This window comes from Rhinolophus hipposideros (assembly GCF_964194185.1).
Source record: "Rhinolophus hipposideros genome assembly, chromosome: 7".
Lineage (NCBI taxonomy): Eukaryota > Metazoa > Chordata > Mammalia > Chiroptera > Rhinolophidae > Rhinolophus > Rhinolophus hipposideros.
In genome coordinates this window covers 90,313,225-90,333,347 of record NC_138053.1, presented here as the reverse complement: position 1 = coordinate 90,333,347, position 20,123 = coordinate 90,313,225, and the positions used below count along the sequence as shown (strand labels likewise).

The window sequence follows — 20,123 nt, the reverse complement described above, 5'->3', positions numbered from 1 at the left end:
TTACCTTATTTGACAAAGAGGAGGTAAAAGGCAAAAATGTTCAGAGTGAATAAAAAGCAGGATTCAACGATATCCTATTTGCAAGAGACACATTCTAAGTATAAAAACACAAATACTTTAAAAGTAAAAGGATGATAAAATGTGTACCATTGCAAATGATAGCTATAAAAAAGCTGGTATGGCAAAACGAATATCAACCTAGTCAATTTTCATACCAGAGATAAGGAAGAACATTTCATAATGAATAAAAGTCCATTTATCTAAGAAGACATAATGATCACACACACACACACACACACACACACACACACACACACACACACCCCTAAATGCAGAGCTTCAATTCACATGAAACTAATACAAGCTAGACAAAGCAATAGACAACTCCACAACCATAGTGGAGCAATTGATAAAGACATGTAATTTTTAAAAATCTGTAAGGATATAGATTTGCACAATACTGACCAGTTTATCATAATATAAATTTATAGAACACTACACCCAACAATTGCAAGAGTATTTTTTTTTAAGAATCCACAAAAATGACACGAAACGTAGTACATTAAACATGGCCACAACTTAACTGTCCCTTCTCCCACGATCTACTTACCACTTCTAATCTGAGCTGGTCTCATGACCTACTTTGACCAATACAGTAGGGCAGAATCAATGTTCTACTACTTATTACTCAAGGCCTTCGTCCCCACCCTTTTGAAATGCTGCTGCCACTATGCAAGGAAGCTGAGGCTAACTTCAGAGAGTTTGCAAAATCACATGGAGAGAGGCCCAGCTAAGCCAATGTCCCAGCTGGGCCCAGGCCCTAGCTGACACTCCAGCTAATTGCAGCCTCATGAGTGAGATCAAGGGAAATTAGCACAAGAACCATCCAGACTACCAAGAGAATTAAGACAAATAATAAATTGTTTTTAAGGCATTAATTTTGTGGGTGGCTTGTTATGAAGCAATACACTTCTGATACACGAAGGAAGACCATGTACTTGGCCATAAAAATCATCTCAACAAGTTTCAGTAGAGTTAAACTATACAAAGTATCTTCTTGACCACTATGAGTTAAATTGTAAGTATTATAAATCATTAGCAAGAAGATATCTAGAAAGTCTACAAATATTTTGAAATAAAGCCCATAGTTCTAAATAATATATAGGTCAAAGAAAATAATCACAAGGGAAATTATAAAATATTCTGAACAGAATGATAAGGAAAATAGTATAACAAGATGTATAGGATTCAGTTAAGATAGCAATTAGATGGAAATTTATAGTTTTAAACTTTTCTCTTAGTAAAGAATACAGGTTTAAAATTCATTGATTCAAGCTTTCAGCTTAGGAAGGTAGAAAAAGAAGAGAAAAACTGAACCCAAATTTCATGAATGGAAAGAAGAATACGTTATTATTTACAGATATAGACCTGATCATGTTTGTAGAGAATGCCTGGTCAATTACGTCAACAACAACCTATTAGAATAATGAGGAAATTTAGCAAAGTCTCAGGATACAAGGTCTACACAGAAAAATCACTATATTTCTACATGCTAGCAACAAACAATTAGAAATATAAATTAAAATAAAACTCCACCTACAAAAACATAAAAATGTACTTAGCAATGATTTTAGCAAAAGATGTAAAAGAACTCCACACTTAAAACTATAAAATATTGTTGAGATAAATTCATGAAATCCTAAATAAATGATCGTGTATTAAAAGACACTATTGTTACAATGTCTATTTGCCCCAAGTTCATCTATAATTTCAGCCCAATTCCAAACAAAAGCCCAGCAGCCTTTTATTTTTTGTAAAATTGGCAAGTTGATTCTAAAATATGCATGGAAATGCAACAATTCCAGAATAGCCAAATAAATTTTGAGGGGGAAAAAAAAGACAAAGTTGGGGGGTTTGATTATACCAAAAATTCTTAAGACATACGAGATCTGCCAAATAAGTTTGCGAACTCGTCCTAGAAAAAGTGCTGCATCCCTCATTGCTGAATATCACTATGGTCACCTTCAACATACTCCCCTTGGGAAGCTATGCACTGATGCCAGCGCCCAGTCCACCCTTCAAAGCAATTTTGGAACTCTTTTTCTGGAATGGCCATCAGAGATCTTGTTGTATTAACCCTTGATGTCCCGAATGTCATCAAAATGTCTTCCTTTCAATATTTCCTTTATCTTCAGGTAAAGAAAGAAGTCATTGGAGGCCAGATCAGGTGAGTAGGGAGGGTGTTCCAATACAGTTATTTGTTTACTGGCTAAAAATTCCTTCACAGACAGTGCCCTGTGAGCGGGTGCTGCAAGGCATTGTCATGATGCAAGACCCATGAATTGTTGGTGAAAAGTTCAGGTCGTCTAACTTTTTCATGCAGCCTTTTCAGCACTTCCAAATAGTAAACTTGGCTAACTGTTTGTACAGTTGGTACATTCATATTGAATAATCTCTCTGATATCAGAAAAGTTTAGCAACATCGTTGCAACAAGTTCACGAACTTAATTGTCAGACCTTGTATACACTAAACTATAAATGACAGTTCCACAGCTAGTTATGTTTACCCAAAAGAAATATTTTAAAACACATGGTCATAGAAAGACTTGTGCAAGAAAATTCATAGCCATTTTCTTTATAATAACCCCAAACAAACCAGAAATGGCCTAAATGTCCATCAAAGGAGAATGGATAAACAAAGTTATTTATTCATGCACTAGAATACTAGTCAACAATAGAAGATGGCACACTACGTAAACACTGTGCTTACCTGCTCTTATGACCACGTCAAAATTACAATTAAACTACAAAACAACCATCATTGAGAATCGTCTGAAATCTTGCTGAACCGAAGCCCTACAACTGGGGACATGCAGAGGAAGCCACCTTCCTCTGAGATTAGTAGGAGAGGAAGAGATGCAGAACAGGCTGGTCCATACCCACGTGTGACCATTAAAAATCAGGAGGGATATCTTGGCTGTGGCGGTCCCCAATGGAGGACCGAGAGGTCCCCACTCCGGCCCAGGGTTCCAGCGCCAGGGAGAGAAGTCCCCATAATTTCTGGCTGTGAAAACCAGCGGAGATTGTGACTGAGTGAGACAGAGGGTGGCTGCACGCCTAGGTGTTCCTCTTAAATGGACCACGCACGAGCTTACTTACCTACTGAATCACTGGCTCTGAGCTCCATTGCTGGGGCAGCAGCTGAAAGGCAGCAGGGACGTATGGTGGGGAATTGAGTTGTCTGGCTTGGGATGGGGGCTGGAGAAGCGGCTTTCTCCTGGATGAGGGAATACTTTGTTGAGCCCTCCCTTCTCCCAGCATGAGGATGCAGGCGGCTATATCCGAGTCTCTGCTGATCGTTCACCACAGCCAGGTGATTCCAGATCCCGCCCCATCCAACTTTCAGTCACACCCATGCCACTTCCAGTGGCTTTTTCGTACAAACTGCCTGCCTTAGCTCATGCTGCAGACTTTCCTAGGGTCTCTGGAAGGTTCGCAGAACCCAGACAAGCAGCATCCAGCTTGAGCATGTCCTGTACCTCTGGCTGAGCAGCCCTAAGCCTGGCACTAGTAGCAGCCAACCTTGGTACGCAGCTTGGCCTCTTGAGGCTCTTCCAAGCACGGCTCAGGCAGCAGCCATCTGAGGATTTCTTTATGGCTCCTGCCAGGTGGCCCCAGGTGGGGAATAGGCTGCAGCTAAACCTGACCTGCAGCATATCCCCTCCAAGGTGGTCCTGGGGCTGGCGCCCCCAGTGGTCAGCATTGGAATGAGCTGGAGCATCACCCACCACTTCCAAGAACAACCCACCCAAGGAGCAGATTGGGCAGGCACCAGAGCCCTGCTGAGGCAGATGCTGCCCTGTAGGGTCAGCCCCTGCACCACAACTTATCCACTGTAGTCACGGCCAGTCCTCACAACCAATGAGCCCGAGGTTCAATCCCTCCCATTGATGTGTAAATTGCAACCAAGGATCAACTACAAGAGGAGGGCACACACAACACACACACCTGGAGTGCGTGGCTCACTCGACCAGGGAGATGCGCCACGGAGCTCTACTGCCTTAGGCCACTCTACTAAGACCTGCAGACATAGCAGCCCTACCTGAGACACAGAAACAACACAGAGAGGAGGTCAAAATGGGGAGACAAAGAAACATGTCCCAAATAAAAGAATAGAACACAGCTCTAGAAAAAGAACTAAACAAAATGGAGACAAGCAACTTACCAGATGCAGCATTCCAAACCCTGGTTATCAGGATGCTCAGTGATTTCAGGGAGAATTTCAACAAAGAGATAGGAAACCTAAAAATAGAGATTAAAAAAAAAAAACATGAAAAAGAACCAGTCAGAAATAAAGAATACAATAATGGAAATGAAGAATACATTACAGGGAATCAATAATAGATTAGATGAAGCAGAGGATCTAACCAATGATGTAGAAGATAAGGAAACAGAAAATACTTAACCAGAACAGCAAAAAGAAAAAAGAATCCAAAAAATTGAGGAGAGTTTAAGGGGTCTCTGGGACAACCTCAAGCGTACCAACATTCACATCATAGGGGTACAGAAGGAGAAGAGAGAGAGCAAGGAATCGAAAACCTATTTATTTGAAGAAATAATGACAGCAAACTTCCTGTCGTGCGGGGTGTCCGGCGGGGCGGCCTGCGGGGTCTCTGCTCCCTCTCCCCACATAAGAATGCAGGATGTGGCCAGGCCAAAAAGGAACACCCACGGAGCCATAGGTAGGGAAGTCATACCACTATGGTCTCACTGGAGGCTGGGTTTACACGACGTGCGACCTGCTGTCCGCTTTGCTGCCAACCGACCAACTCTCCTCGACTCTCCTTACTCTCCTTCAGTCTCCTCCTTCACTCTCCTCAGCTCCCCTCCGTAGTCACGGCAGTTATATCAATGACCAATGGCTTAATGGCTACAGCTGATGGCCAACCAGCCACAGCTGACGGCCATCCACTATCTGAGCCAGCACCTCTCCACATGAGGCCAAGAGCCTGGAAACTGCTTTCTGGGGCTCTGTCCCCACACTTCCCTAACCTGGTGAAGGAAATAGATATACAAGCCCAGGATGTGCAGAGAGTCCCAAAGCAAGATGAACCCAAACAGGCCAACACCAAGACACATCAAAATTAAAATGCCAAAGGTTAAAGACAAAGAGAGAATTTTAAAAGCAACAAGAGAAAAGCAGTTAATTGCCTACAAATGGTCTCCCATAAACCTGTCAGCTGATTTCTTAACAGAAACTTTACAGGCCAGAAGAGATTGGCACAAAATATTCAAAGTGATGCAAAACAAGGACCTACAACCAAAATCACTCTACAGAAAAGTTATTATTTAGAATCAAAGGACAGATAAGAAAAAGGGTTAAGATAAGATAAAGAGGTTCCCAGATAAAAAAAAGCTAAAAGAGTTCATCACTACCAAACCAGGATTATAAGGAATGTTAGAGGGACTTCCTTAAAACAAAATAAATAATAAAAAATATAAATAACAAAATGGCAATAACTACGCACCCATCAAAAATTACTTTCAATGTAAGTGGATCAAATGCTCCAATCAAAAGATAAGGGGCTGAGTGAATAAGAAAACAAGACCCTTACATATGCTGCCTACAAGAGACGCACTTCAGATTGAAAGACAAATATAGACTGAAAGGGATGGAAAAAGATATTTTATGAAAATAGAAACAAACAAACAAACAAAAAGCTGGTTAGACATCTATATAATTTAGGAAGTGATCCGCCTGATTAGTACCATCTGGCATTATATATAGTTATTACCACATTATTGATTATGTTCCCTATGTTTTACATACCGTGTTTCCTGGAAAATAAGACCTCACCGGACCATCAGCTCTGATGCATCTTTTGGAGCAAAAATTAATGTAAGACCTGGTCTTATTTTAATATAAGACCAGGTTTTATATAATATAATATCATATAAAATATAAAATATAATATAATATAATACTGGGTATAATATAATATAAGACAATACCAGGTCTTATACTAATTCTTGCTTCAAAAGACGCATTAGAGCTGATGGTCCAGCCAAGTCTTATTTTCAGGGAAACACAGTGTATATACAAACACACACACATATATACACTATTGAATATCAAAAAGCTGGGGTAGTAATACTTATACCAGACAAAATAGACTTTAAAACAAAGACTATAACAAGAGACAAAGAAGGACCAAGTAATCCCACTTCTGGGTATTTATCTGAACAAACCCAAAATGCTAATACATCCATACATTCTTTGCAACATTATTTACGGTAGCCAAGATATGAAGGCAACCTGGACGACCCTGCATGGATGAATGGATTAATGAATTAATTAATTGGTAAAAAAGAGGAGGTATACCAGGGGTGCCAAAAAAATGTATACAAACAGACACTTTGGTTATCGTTGCTCAAGCATTACTTTGCCGTAATGAGAAGTGTCTGGACTCTGATGGAACCCACTTTGAGCATCTCTTGTCATTGCAGAACTCAAACGTGACTTGTATTCATCTTTTGTTATCAGTATATATTGAGTATTACACTTATAATAGTTTTTCCTTTCTTAAAATGTGTATACATTTTTGGCATCTTCTGTATACAATGGAATATTACTCAGCCATAAAAAAAGAAATCTTGCCAACATGGATGGACCTAGAGGGTACTGTGCTGAGTGTAATAAGTCAGACAGCAAAGACAAATGTCATATGATTTCACATATAAGTGGACTCTAAAAAACAAAATAAACAAACAAAACAGAACCAAATTCATAGATACAGAGAACATTTTGATGGTTGTTAGATGGGAGGGGGTTTGGGAACGGGTGAAAAGGGAAAGGGATTAAGAAGTACCAGTTGGTTGTTACACAGTAGTCCTGGGGATGTAGGGTACAGTACAAGGACTATAGTCAATAATATTATAATAACTCTGTATGGTGTCAGAAGGGTACTAGATCTATGGGGTAATACATCAGAGGTGGGTTGGGGGCAGGGTGAAAAAGGTGAAGGGAGTAAGAAACACAAATTAGTAGTTACAAAATAGTCATGGGGATGTAAAGTATAGGGAATATAATCAATAATATGATAATAACTATATATAGTGCCAGGTGGTATTGGTCAGGGGGATCACTTCCTAAATTATATAAATCTCTAACCACTATTCGATATGCTTGAAACTAATATAAAATAATATTGAATGTCAACTGTAATTGAAAATTTTTAAAAATGGAGGAAAGATCAATAACATTGCGATAGTGTGGTACAGTGTCAGATGGTTGCTGGACGTATCATGGTGATCACTTCTTTAGCATAGGGAATAAAATCAATAATGTGGTAATAACACTGTACAGTACTAGGTGGGTACTGCTGAATAGCTATGATGTATACCTGAAACTAATATAATATTGTATGTTAGCTATATTTTAATAAAAATATTTTAAAAAATAAAAATAAACTGAGATGAAGAGAATGTCAAAAAAAAAAAAGAAAAAGAAAAAGAATACCACCCAACAATAAAAAAAAAATAACAAACAATAGATGCCTACAACATTATGGATGAATCTCAAACACATTTGGAAGAGCATAAGTTGTCAGACACAAAGACTCATACAGTAGTATATAGTATATACATATTTCACTTATATGAAGTTCAGTAACAGCCAAAGATAATCTATCTCAATAGAAATTACAACAGCAGATGCCAGTGCAGGGTACAGACCCTGACTGAAAAGAGACATGAGGGGACTTTCTGGGGTGATGGATACGTTCTACATCTTGACTGGCATATTCGTTGCACAGGTGTATACATTTGTCAATACTCAACTGTATACGTAACGTGTGTGTATTTTGCTGTGTGTACATTAAAACTCAAAATTAGTTTATAAGAAAAAATGAATTAGCACCTCTGCAGGGAATTTTTAAGGCCTGAGACAAGTAAATCCCATTGGGAAGAAAACCCCAAACGGGGAGCTGACTGCAGGACCTGAGTGAGACTCAGATGGTCAGCATTCTAGTAAGAGCCGGGACAGGGAGGACACTCAGCGGGGACTGATGGCCAGCCTTCCTTGGAGCAACTACCATGCAAGCCCAGGTGAGAGGGGAGGCATGCAGGCTTCTGGAACAGCAGATGCCCTGAGCACCACGGCTGATGCCCAGTCCTGGGGCAATTAGGTACACCCCAGACTGAGGACAGTAGGGGCTGCCAAATGGAACACACACCAGACAACCTTCCCCACCACCATGACAGGGCGCAAACCTTTTCCCTTTTCCCTTCCGCCTTCCAACTAAAAAAGAAGAAAAAGGAGGGTTAAAAAATTATGTCTTTTACTGAAACTAATAAATAAAAATAAAAAAAATAAAAATAAAAATATGATTTGGTATTAAAAAAAAAATAAAAAAATAAATAAAAAAAATTTATGTCTTTTAGAAAAAGAATTTGTCCGAAAGATACAGTTTTTATTTAGAAAATGGTGCTGTTAAACCAGAAAAGATTGAGTTATTTTATTTTATTTTTTTCATTAAATTGTGTGGTGAACACACAATGCAATATACAGATATACAGATAATGCGTTATAGAACTGTACACTTGGAACCTATATAATTTTATTAACCAACGTCACCCGAATACATGTAATTTTAAAAGTAAGTAAATAAAAGATGGAGTTATTTTAAATGGCAAATTCAAATATCCCACCCCCACCCCAGCTACTACAATGAGAGTAGGGACTCTAAAAGTTCAGATCCTCAGCTTATCAAAGCTAAAATTCCTGTGTGTTTTATGTTTGAACACCTGGGTGACAGTACGTATGTTTCAATCCTAATCATTCATTCTGATGTTGAGTCCTCATTCTGGCTGGCGGAGCTGGGACCATGGCAAGTAATGAGGCTGGAGAGACAGGAAAGAGCCAAGCCCTTGGGTGTTATGTGAAGAAGTTTGGGTTCTATTTTGAAGACAAAGAGGAGCCGGCTTTGGGAAATTTTAAATCAGAGAATAGCACAATTAGGTCTGTGGCTTAGAAACATCACTCTGACAGATGTATGGGATTCAGTGAGATCAAAATTAGACACTGGGAGAATAGTTAAGAGGCTGTTGATGAAAGCTAAGCAAGACATCTTGAGGGTCTTTATTAAGCTAGGGGCAGTGGGCATGGAGGAAATGGGACTGAAAGGCATCAAGGAAGTAAATCTGTGGGAAAGTAGAATATAAGACCTATGCCTACATCCTGGAGTGGGCAACTGGGTGGATTGTGGCACCGTTTATTGAGGAAAGGAATACATGGGTTGAATTTGAGGGCCAAACAAAAAAAAGATGACAAGTTTAACTTTTAACGTATTCCTTTGAGACCCACGTGGGACCTCCAAAAGGACGCATCCAAGGTCCTGTTGATTTTTACGTCTTAAAACTCAGCCGGGTTTTGGCATGGACTTAAAGAAAATAAAGAGATCCAAGAAGGACTAAAGTAAATGCTTGGCTGAAAATTCCAGAGTGGTAAAGAAAATTGGGAGATTTGCTGTTCCATTTGCAATAGGATACATAAAACAGAAACAGAAAATTCAACTACTTAGAGTTTTCCTTTTCTCACATAACACAAACCTAAGTAAGAGGTAAGTCCTTAATGACATTGGTTTAACTGTGCAGTGATGTTAGAATCAACATATCTGAAGTTCTCTTGTCCTCACCATTTCAAGATGGCTGTTTCAGCTCTAGCCACCACACCCACTCAAAGCAGGCAGGACGAGGGAGTATCACCACTCTGACCCTCTTCATCAGGAAATCAGAAATTTCCCAGCACTAACTACTAGGCACCTGTCTCTGTCTCTTCTTCCAGAACATCCCTAGGCCATAGCATCCCTAGGCCAAATACTGACAGAATAAATTTATGAAGTTATGTATATAGTTGCAAAAGGCAAGATATACTGTACTAGGGGATGGGTGTTGGATTGGCCAAAGCAACACATAAGTGTTAGTGGTGAGGAAAGTCTACACAGGGCATCTTCCGTATACCTTGTTCTAATAGGTTTTTTAAACCCCTTTATTTGAAGGGGTTTTAATGGAAACCCCTTTCCTTAAACGGAAAAGAAAGAAAAGAGATGATTTGGAGAGCTTTATCTTTATATGACACTAAAACAACTAAGTGGAAAATGGGATATCGTTGAGTTGAAGATAGAGGAATTTCAGTCAGGCTGCCTGCACTTAACTATGCCCCTTAGAAACTGGGTAGCCCTCCACCTGTCCTTTAGCCTCTTATGCCAGAATTTCTTCACCCATAAAACACAAAGCATAAACATCTCAAACAGTACCTAGCTCAAAACAAGAACTCATTAATGTTAACTGTTTTTATGAAATCATGCACTCTGAAGGCCTTCAAACAAGTCATTACATTTCATTATTATAATAGAAAATTACATTTAAAGAGATAATAAATTGATTTATAGCCTAAAGCGGTGTCTTCTAAAAACATTGCTCATCCATAATTTCTAAATAAAATTCTCAAATTAAACAACATAAATAAATAAATAAATCAATAAATAAATAAATAAACAAATACGTGTAAAAGCAAGGGAAATTTGGAGAGTGACACATACAGCCTGCAGGTCTGACTCCATTCTATTACCAGTGAATTCCACTGGGCTTCTTACTTCAAGAGGCAGCCCTGGGATAAAAGGTGCTCTGCCATAAAGGGATTACTAAGAACCTGAAGCAGATTGCTCTTCATGGAGGCTGAGCAGGTAAGCACTTTGCAACTTCAATAGGACTGCTGAAAGCAGCACTCTTCTTGGTAGAACAGCAGCTCTGAATCCTGGAGGTAAGAGCAGAACAGTTCTTTCTTTCTCCCCAACCCTCCCTTGTTGGGCTAGGTAGTGACCTCCATGCTACATGCTTCAAAGATTTAACAGAAAAAAACACATTTTATGACTATGATGACGACATCTCTGGAAACATATCTGGTTTTTATAGAACACTGTGCTCAGCAGTACCCATGCCCAACTGGGACCCAAACTTGGAAAAGGCTCGAAATAATGAGCTTGCCCATGTGCACAGACTGAAGATGGCAGAATTATGGCCCCATAAACAGGTCCGAATACCCGAAACCTGTAAATACCTTACACGGCAGAAAGGATTTGCGTATGTGATTGAGCTGAGGATCTTGAGATGGGGAGATTATCCTGGATTATCTGGGGGATAATGTAAATCAAATGTAATCACATTGACCCAAATGTAATCACATGGGTCCTTATAAGATGGAGACAGGAGAGTCAAAGAGAGAAGATATGACAGGGAAGCAGAGGTTGGGGTGATGTGCTTTGAAGATGGAGAAAGGAACCAAAAGTCAAGGAATGTGGGCAGTCTCTGGAAGCTACAAGACAAGAAAACCAATTCCCTAGAGCCTCCAGAAAGAACCAACCCTGTTGATTTTAGCTCCTTAAGATCCATTTCAAACTCTGACCTGCAGAAACGTCTGATAACAAATTTGTGTTGTCTTAAGCCATCTGGGGTATGTGGTCATTTGTTACAGCAGCAACAGGAAACTAATACAAGACTTTATCATTTGCTAGCTTCGTGGTCATGTGTCACCTCCTTCTCATGAATTATTCAATTTCTCTTAGAAAGGAGGCCAGGCTGAAAGGTACGTGTTAAGTAACATTGACACACAAAGTGCCACAGCTTCTGGTCCCCCCTCCAGGACGCATCCCTCTGCTCACTCTCCTACACACACACACACACACACACACACACACACACACACACACACACACACGCTTCTCTCTGTAGGCACAGGCTCTAGGACGTAGAGCATCTCCACATGCCTCTGAGACACCAGCAGTAAGGTTAGAGAGTCTGTTTTTTTTTCCTCACAGTTCCATTAATCACCAGGAAATGGGGACTATTGAAAGTTGGCCAAAAGCCAGCCAAAAGTGAGGCAGTGGAAATCCAACCTGAATTAATGAGATTTATTTGAAACATGGTCTCAATAAGCTACAATGGCCAAATCCAAACTTCTAACGCATGCATTCCAAGCTTGGAAGATTTGGGAAAAAGGTGTTTATACACCATCTCCCAGTGCGTCTCGTGTCTGTGCAGCCGACAGTCTGAGAAGTTACTCCACGTTGATGTATTCTCTGGCAAACTCCCTCTGCACCAAATGCTTCTTTCTGATTTGGCACTGGACAACTCACGTTGACTCTTTGTAGACCCTCACTCTTTCTCCAAGTGGGAAGACCTCTATGTAACTAAAAGACTAATTTTATTTGACTCTGTTCATCACCAATATGCTGCTGCAAAGGACATTTAGACATTAATTGCATAGGCATTTTGACAACCCATGGAGGAGTCCCTAGGAAGCTGACATAGGGAAAAATTGGTTATTCAAAAGCTGTTAGACCAATTCTACATATGCAGTAACAAGATTAATCAATGCACACTCTGTGGTCCAGCAGCTGGAAGGAATATTCCTACTTAATGGCTCCACAAAGCAGGAGTTTTAAATGCCCAGGTCACCATTATCCACCTGCATACATTAGGCTCCATTCCCTGGGCATAGTACAGCAAACTGCTTTTTCCTACTTGTAACACTAGAAAAAGATAATGTCCCCTGCAAAGCCATGTTGCATATATAAAACTTTTCAAAAAAATGAAAAAGTTACCAGAAAATTAAGTGACTGCTAACTTGTTTTGGAAAATCAATATAAAATGCTTTAGGGAGAGGCTGATGCTGTTTTTTAAAAAACATACCATCAAAATTTGATAGGAAATTGTGCATTGTTTTCATTCACCTACTGGCTCCTAGCGTCCTATATTTCCTTAGAGAATTATCTCTTAAAATAACTTTGAAGTCTTTGACTAATTTACCAGATAAAGCCACTGCGTGTGCATGGCACCTTTATGAAGGTAATGAATTAATCTCTAGTTCCCACTGGAGCCTGAACTTTGAGCTTTGCTATAAATTACAGCACCTGTTGTGATTCTGTACCTCAAAAACACGATGGAAACTTTTTTTTTCTGAACGACAAACTAGGACCGAAGTCATTGCCTCTATCTCCTTAAGGTCTTTAACCAACTTTTTCTTAATATATTGAACATCAAATTATCTTTATGTCATTTATACAAACATATACATAAAAATTGAAAAGCAAACTTTGCCACTGAAGCATGATAAAGGATGAACTTAGAAAGAAAAACTTTAAATATCGGCTATTTGTAATCTACAGTCATTAAAATTTGTAACTCAAACAAGTTATAAAGGAAAATATACACTAAGCATGGTCTCTGTTTAAAATAACATATCAATTGCTACATGGCAACTAATCTGATTCTGGATTAGCAAAGACAAATTAATTTCACTGTTTGAACTCCTTAGATAAGGGATGATTATTATAATAGTATATAATCAAAAATAATACGCTACATTCATATTGTTAACCTATGAGAAAAAATAGAAAGGAAAAAGTGGTCCCAGACAGAAACAGAAGCAGCAAACAGACCTCGTTAGATTTTGGCATATTTTAGTTAATGGGAAATACAGAAGAAAAAATTTTTTAAACATTAAAGAATTCAACTCAGATGATAAACTTGATATACTTTGGGAAGTGTTTGAGGGTACTTTCAATAGTGAGAAAATGATTTTCTACTTCACAAGAGTCACGATGTGCTTCCCTCTTCAGAATTATGGGATTTGCCATCTTCTGGGAGAGGTGAGGAAAGCCCATTCGATACCCCAATATTTCTATTGTGTTATCTCATTTATATCAACTGCACCTGCGTGTAACTGCTGTCCACTATTTCATTTTGTAGGATTTCTCCATACTCTTTTGAGGCCATGATCACCGTTCATTACATTTTATCCCTGACTTCAAGAACTGGGAGTATCACCCATAGGTCAAGACAGGACCCCCATCCCTGAGATGATCTTGCCAACACTTACCCATGCTGCTTGGACACCATCTTCTCCTAGTTCCACGAGTTCAAGCGCGGCGACCTAGCCAACCCCACATTGGATCATGTCTTCACATACATCCTATGCTTCCCCATGTGAACTCTCTCACCATTACATGATCCTTTATCACCTCCAAGCTATTTCCAGAATGTTCTTCTCTACTTGTCTGATTGGCAAACTTCTACTCATGCTGCACGACCCCAGGCCAGCCAGCTCCTCAGTGATGCCTTCTCCAGATGCCCAAGGAAAACTGATCGCTCCTCCTCTGGACTGCCACTTCCCTTGGCTCCCCTCTATCCCGAGACATACCATGCGATGCAGCACGTCTCCGCACGCTGAGGCTCCCTGCGAACCTGGGTCCCTCCTTGGCCCACTGCTAACAGTGTCTGACACACACAAGGCGCTCCATAAATATCTGGACTGCACATTAGATATTGAAAAGAGACAGATTGCACGCAGCTCTGTTTTTATAATGTGGAAAAAGCTCTTTAAGATAATTAATTTAAAATATTTCCGAAATTTCCTTACCAGCCATGTTTTTTAAAATTTAAGGCAGCCCAAGTTGGAATTACAGCATTGACAATTCAGAGTTGTTTATGTCATAACTCATACTGCATATTAAATTTTTAATTATTTTAAGCTGTGCATTTAATTCTCTAAATACATACCCCCCCCAACACACACACACACCCTCAGAGTGTATGAGACTTTATGCAATCATTTTAAGGGTGGTATGTTTTGTTGAGTGGGAATTCTGCCAGATCCTTACTAAAACATTGATTTGGGTTAAGTGTCGGTATGAGTGTGTTAGGAGGGGGCGGCTGTAAAGACGGTGACGGAAATAATGGGTGTAGACAAAAGGTCCATCCAAAGGGCAAGGTGCTGGAAAGGGGGGTGTCTAGGGGTGTGTGTTCCCTGCAGGCTGACATTTCTACTCTGCACTCTCATCTGCAGACATCTCTGCCTCATGTACTCCACACAGATGTTACAGAGAGGTGCTCACCCACTGCTCCTTTGTTTTCCAATGAGTCGATCTGAATACAAACTGTATACTAATTAGAAAGGGAGCTTGCTAAATACACTGGAGTAGTGACAGTCTAATCTGCATCTAAAATCTCTATCATTTTTAATACAATGCTCTAAACTCTAGTACCCACAATTATTCTCTATGAAATGTGGTGTCATTAGTGATTAAACTGTCCAAGACAAATATTAACACCTTCAGGGTACAAATACTAGACTGTTGCTTTGACAGCAGATTTGCATGCCTGGTGTCTTTCTTAAATAATCTGCCTCCCTGTCCCAGGTGACAGGATGCTGAGAGACTGAAACCAGCTTTACAGGACTGACCTGGACATCTCAGTACCACACCCAGGGTCATGCTCCTGCCGTATCAGATTAAAGCAAAGAACAATTGGAGTGAGAATGTTTAACTCTCTCACTTCCTACATCTGCCCCTAAGTGGTGGCTGAATTTTCCTTGTTTCGTGATTTGCTGATTCATTCACATTTCTGCAAATTGTCACATCCTTAACTCATTTGTGACACAGTTTTTCAAAGGGGAAAATATTAGTTCAAGTGTTGGTAGAGTTTGCTATTTAGTAATCACAATGCTACCTGTAAACTATTCACTGTTCTATTATTAATCATTCAAAGGTTATTTTTAGAAAGTAGAATATAAAGAAATGTTATTTCATGTGATCAATCACTTCAAATGGCCTGTATGTTCAACTCAAGTTTCTAGGGAAAGCAGGACCCCCGCCTTTTCATTTATTCGGTCATTCCCCATTAAAATGTGCCATTTACCTCCATTAGAAGGATCGAGAGGTGGAAAATCTCCAGGTACCACTCGTTAACAACCTTTTCCTGGGGAGTCAATAGCCTCATTTTTCTTTTCCTCTTTTCATTTAAAAAATAGTTATCTAATGAAAGAGAAACACTTCTCACTGCTGGTGAATGTATTTCCCCTTGATTTCATTCAACCGAGTAATAGCATCAGTGCTTAAATGATTAAGTCGGTATATAAGCTTTGGCAAAAAGAAAATCTAACTAAGATGGTACTCATAAAAACCAAGACACTAATGATTAACCAAAATTGTGATAGGTCTACAAGAAGGTTATGCAAAGGTGAGGCAGTATTACTACTACACACGCAACGAGGCAACATTTTGGTGACCTTTTAGGGTGTAAGTATGCAGGATGCCCTGCCTATGTAACATGTACTGGAGTAAAACTATTTTATTCCTCTCATCCTTATCTTTTTTATAAGCCCTTGGTACTGTTTCTGAAGTTAGAAAACAAGCCAAATTCCTAGAATTTGCATTCCTGATGACAGGTTATTTCATCTCAGCAAAAGTCATGGTCAAGTGTGCCAAGCAGCATGAGGCTTGAGCAGTTCAGGGCAGAGCCCTGGGAAGCACTCCTAGGCTGCACCCATGCCAGGCACTTTGGAACCTGCCCATGACATTCTAAATAAACTCGTCCCCCATTCGTGGCACGTCTGAAAAATTACACATGGAGCACAAAGTTTGACAAAAATATATTTGAAACAAGCAAGAAAAAATAGTTTTGGCCTTAAGGATAACTTTCATCATTTTTTTCACCAAGTAGAATTAAATTATATGTATAATGATTTCAAGTACCAACTTATAAAATACGTGATAAATCAGAAAGCAAAGAACAAGAGGACACTTTTATTTTTTTCAGAAAAATGTATTTGCAATTCAAATGTTCATATAAAAAGCATAAATTTTAAAAAGTTCAGAGACGTGTGTGTTTCGACGTGTTAGGGTGTTGCCATTCATTGCAATTACATTCCAGAATAGGCAGGAGGGTCGGCGCTGCACCGTCAGCTACTTCTCTCACACGGAAGTCACTCTCATCACAACCTCCCCCGAGCTGTTTTCTTCTGACAGGCCTTCGTGGGGCCGCATCCGATTGAACAGATGTAGTAACACATAGCCGCACTGAAACCTTGGGGAGGTCAACTGCGTCGGGTGGACCAAATTCCTGTTCCGCAGCGCCGTCAGCGGCAGCCACAAAGTCCTGCTTGTGGAAGACTGTCCCCGGCTACTTTCTTCGATGTCTGTGGCTTTGTCGTAATTTAATACATCCCAGTGTAAGTTAACAGCTCGCCAGCGCTTAAATACTCTGTAAACTGCAGCTCCCTCATGAACAATGAGACCTAAAGTTCCAGGAGAAAATAAATAAATAAAAAACTGGTCATAATCAAAAGTTGGGAATGTTATTTTAGATACAATTCAGGAAGTAACGAAATAGTCAAATCTCTGTTACCCATTCTTTTCGTAAAAAGTATGGTATTTTGACTAATGGCAAGGCACTACCCGTATGACACAGGAGTAGTCAATATTCCAGGAATCAGAATCCACTGCCGTGCAGAGAGCAAAGCTATCTCGGATGTAACCTACTTGCTCCATTATGGCTCAGAACATACCTTTGCTGTCATTGCCTTAGGCGAATCATTACGTTCATTGATTCATTCGACATATATTTCTTGAGTGCCCACCATGAACCAAACAATGTGTTAGGGGCTTGGACCCAGCTGGCAACTTAATTGGGGAAAGAAACTGATATTAAGGTCAATGCTATCTCCGCGGGTCCTAAAACAATGCCAGGAAGTATGATACAACTTTTTTTGTTATTCTTAGTCTCCTCAACAATTCAACAAAAAGTTAGTAAGCACCTACTTAAAGGCTTTATGTATATTATCTCATTTGGTTCCCACCAAAGCCTCATGACATAAAGACAAGCATGTCCCCCATTTTACACGCAAAAAAACCAAGCCACAGGGACATCATGGAACTTGTTCAAGAGCAGAGTAGTGGCGGTGGAATGGGAATTCAAACTCAGCAGGCTGGTTCTGGGTCCTGGGTCTTTGCTGCTGCACAGTGAACTGGAGGACCACACATTTCTGAGACAGTCTCAAGGAAATAAACTGGGTCATACAAGAAGCTCAGGGACTATAAACTGGCAGTCAGTAAGTCAGATATGATGCCCTGACACATGGCCTGCACCCAGATCCCACCACACCCCGTATTTTGCACACATTTATATTTCAGCATGGAGTCCAAGAGCTTTTGAATTTGTGACCCCCTCACAAAAAGGAGTCCCTGGGAGGAGGTTTCTTCAGACAGAAATGTGAGGAGGAGCTCCCTTTTTCAGGAGGTTGAAATTCCATTGAAAGTCAGTGGAGAGGCCAGTGAACTCTTTTTTTAGAAGGAACATGGCACGTAAGTAGAATGCATCAGATGACACTACCACTTTTTAACAATAAATTGGAAGATGAGCAGATCCTACTTCCCCAGCATTCAGAACCTTGGGCATATGCCCTCAAGAACCTCTCATAAATGTGAACAAGGAAGAGTGTTCAAAATGTTTATTTACTTATTTGTTTGGTTTTGAGGATAAAAAAATCACCATAATCCTAATATCCATCCTTAGGAGAATAGATAATGTGTCGTGTGTGGAATCAAAGGACTATAGCGATGAAACAGTCACAGGAAATAACAGGAGTGGAAATCTCAAAGCCACAATGAAAAAAAAAATGGAATCTTCAGAAATAAATGATTGGAGTGAAAACATAATATACATTTTTATGGCTATAGATATGTATGGTAAAAGTATAAAAAGACATGCCTGAGAATAATTATTAAATTCACAGTAGTGGGGAGGGAAAAAAAATGAAAAGAGATTGGGGAGAGACTTCAAAGAAGGCTTCCAACTGTATCTCTAATGTCGCATTTTTTTCAGCTGGATGGTGAGGATAAGGGTGGTCAACATATTATTCTGTATACTTTTTAAATTATTCCTAAGTAATTCATAATTTCAAAAATTACCAAGTTTATTAGAAAAATTGATCTAAGACAGATTGAGGAATAGACAACTGAAGTAGGAGAGACAAATAAAAAGATTACCCCATAATATGTGAGGGGTAGAGTGGCAGCAGTACAGAGGGACAAAGCAATACACTAGTCAGAGGAAAAATTGACAGGAATTATAATACAAAAATGGGGGAAATTAGAGTCCCATACTTTTAAGGCTGAAGGAATAGGCGATTAAAAGCATGGTAAGAACAATAAGTTTTGAACATGCTTTTGTTGAGATTATTTCATCTTTTTGTCAGCTAAAGCAATATCAGCTAGGCAATGGAGCTATCCAGCCCTTGGAAAATCACATCTCCCTAATAGCAGAATTTAAGTATTATATCACTCCCTTACCAGGAGATCAACTTCAGATACGTGTGACTTAACAGCATTCAAGATATTGTCACAGGCCCCTAAAAATGCTATGGTCTAATAAATAAAAATGTCTTAAGCCCAATTAATAAGGAGAAATGTAAACATCTGTAATCACAGCAATTTCAAATAATTGTTATGATCAACTTCTTTTTCCTAAGGAATAATCAGAGTTGACCCAACTGATCAGATGATTTTGGGAAATAGCCACAATTAGAAGTCTACTATGAGATTTTAATGGATGATTACATTATTAGCTTTCTGAAATCCCTGTAGCCAATGATTTAACTTTCTGGTTCTATTTTTCTTCCTTAAAATGCAATTGGAATACCTAATCCATACACTCAGCAGCATAGTATGAAGATAAATTGTAATTCACCAACTATAAAGCACTCAGAGTTTTTCGAAGATGGCAATTATATAAATACAAGATATTATTATTAATTAAAAAATCAATAGTGAATCTACGTGGTGAGGAACATTCATTCACACTAATCACATAACTATTACAGCTTGTGACAGGTTCATTCTAGATAAGTGCAGCAATGCGGGGGACAGCTTTACCAGGGAAAACCACTCATTTTACAGAATCCTATTTTTTTTTTTTTTTATTGATTTCCTTTGGAACGCCAGAAATCAGATCATTTGCTAGAGCTTAAAGTCACTTTCTGGGCATATATTCCTGGTAGTCCTTTTCTAAATACAGAAATCCACCCAGTGTGCAGAAATAAATCCCACAGATCTTTAGAGCACATTTTGAACCTAATTTAAAGAGAGAGAACTACTTGAGGTTTTCATGAAGACACAGTGCTCTTGAATTTCCAGCTCCATGTGCTGTTTCTTAATTGCATTTCAAGTTATAAACGATGCTGAGATTGTGTTGTATTCCCCATGAGCATTCAGAATTACTCCTTTTCC

General features: G+C 39.4%; 1 protein-coding gene across 1 annotated transcript in view; it reads right to left on the bottom strand.

The window, feature by feature from the left end:
- Positions 1-16,480: 16,480 nt before the first annotated feature.
- The window catches only part of MARCHF11 (membrane associated ring-CH-type finger 11), a gene marked incomplete at its 5' end in the record, with an annotated part of 97,160 nt that continues 93,517 nt past the window's right edge, over positions 16,481-20,123 (bottom strand). The window contains one exon of the mRNA XM_081053615.1: positions 16,481-17,134. Coding sequence (XP_080909741.1) covers positions 16,812-17,134 — 323 coding nt within the window. The 3' untranslated portion in view covers positions 16,481-16,811. The remainder of the gene's footprint in view (positions 17,135-20,123) is intronic.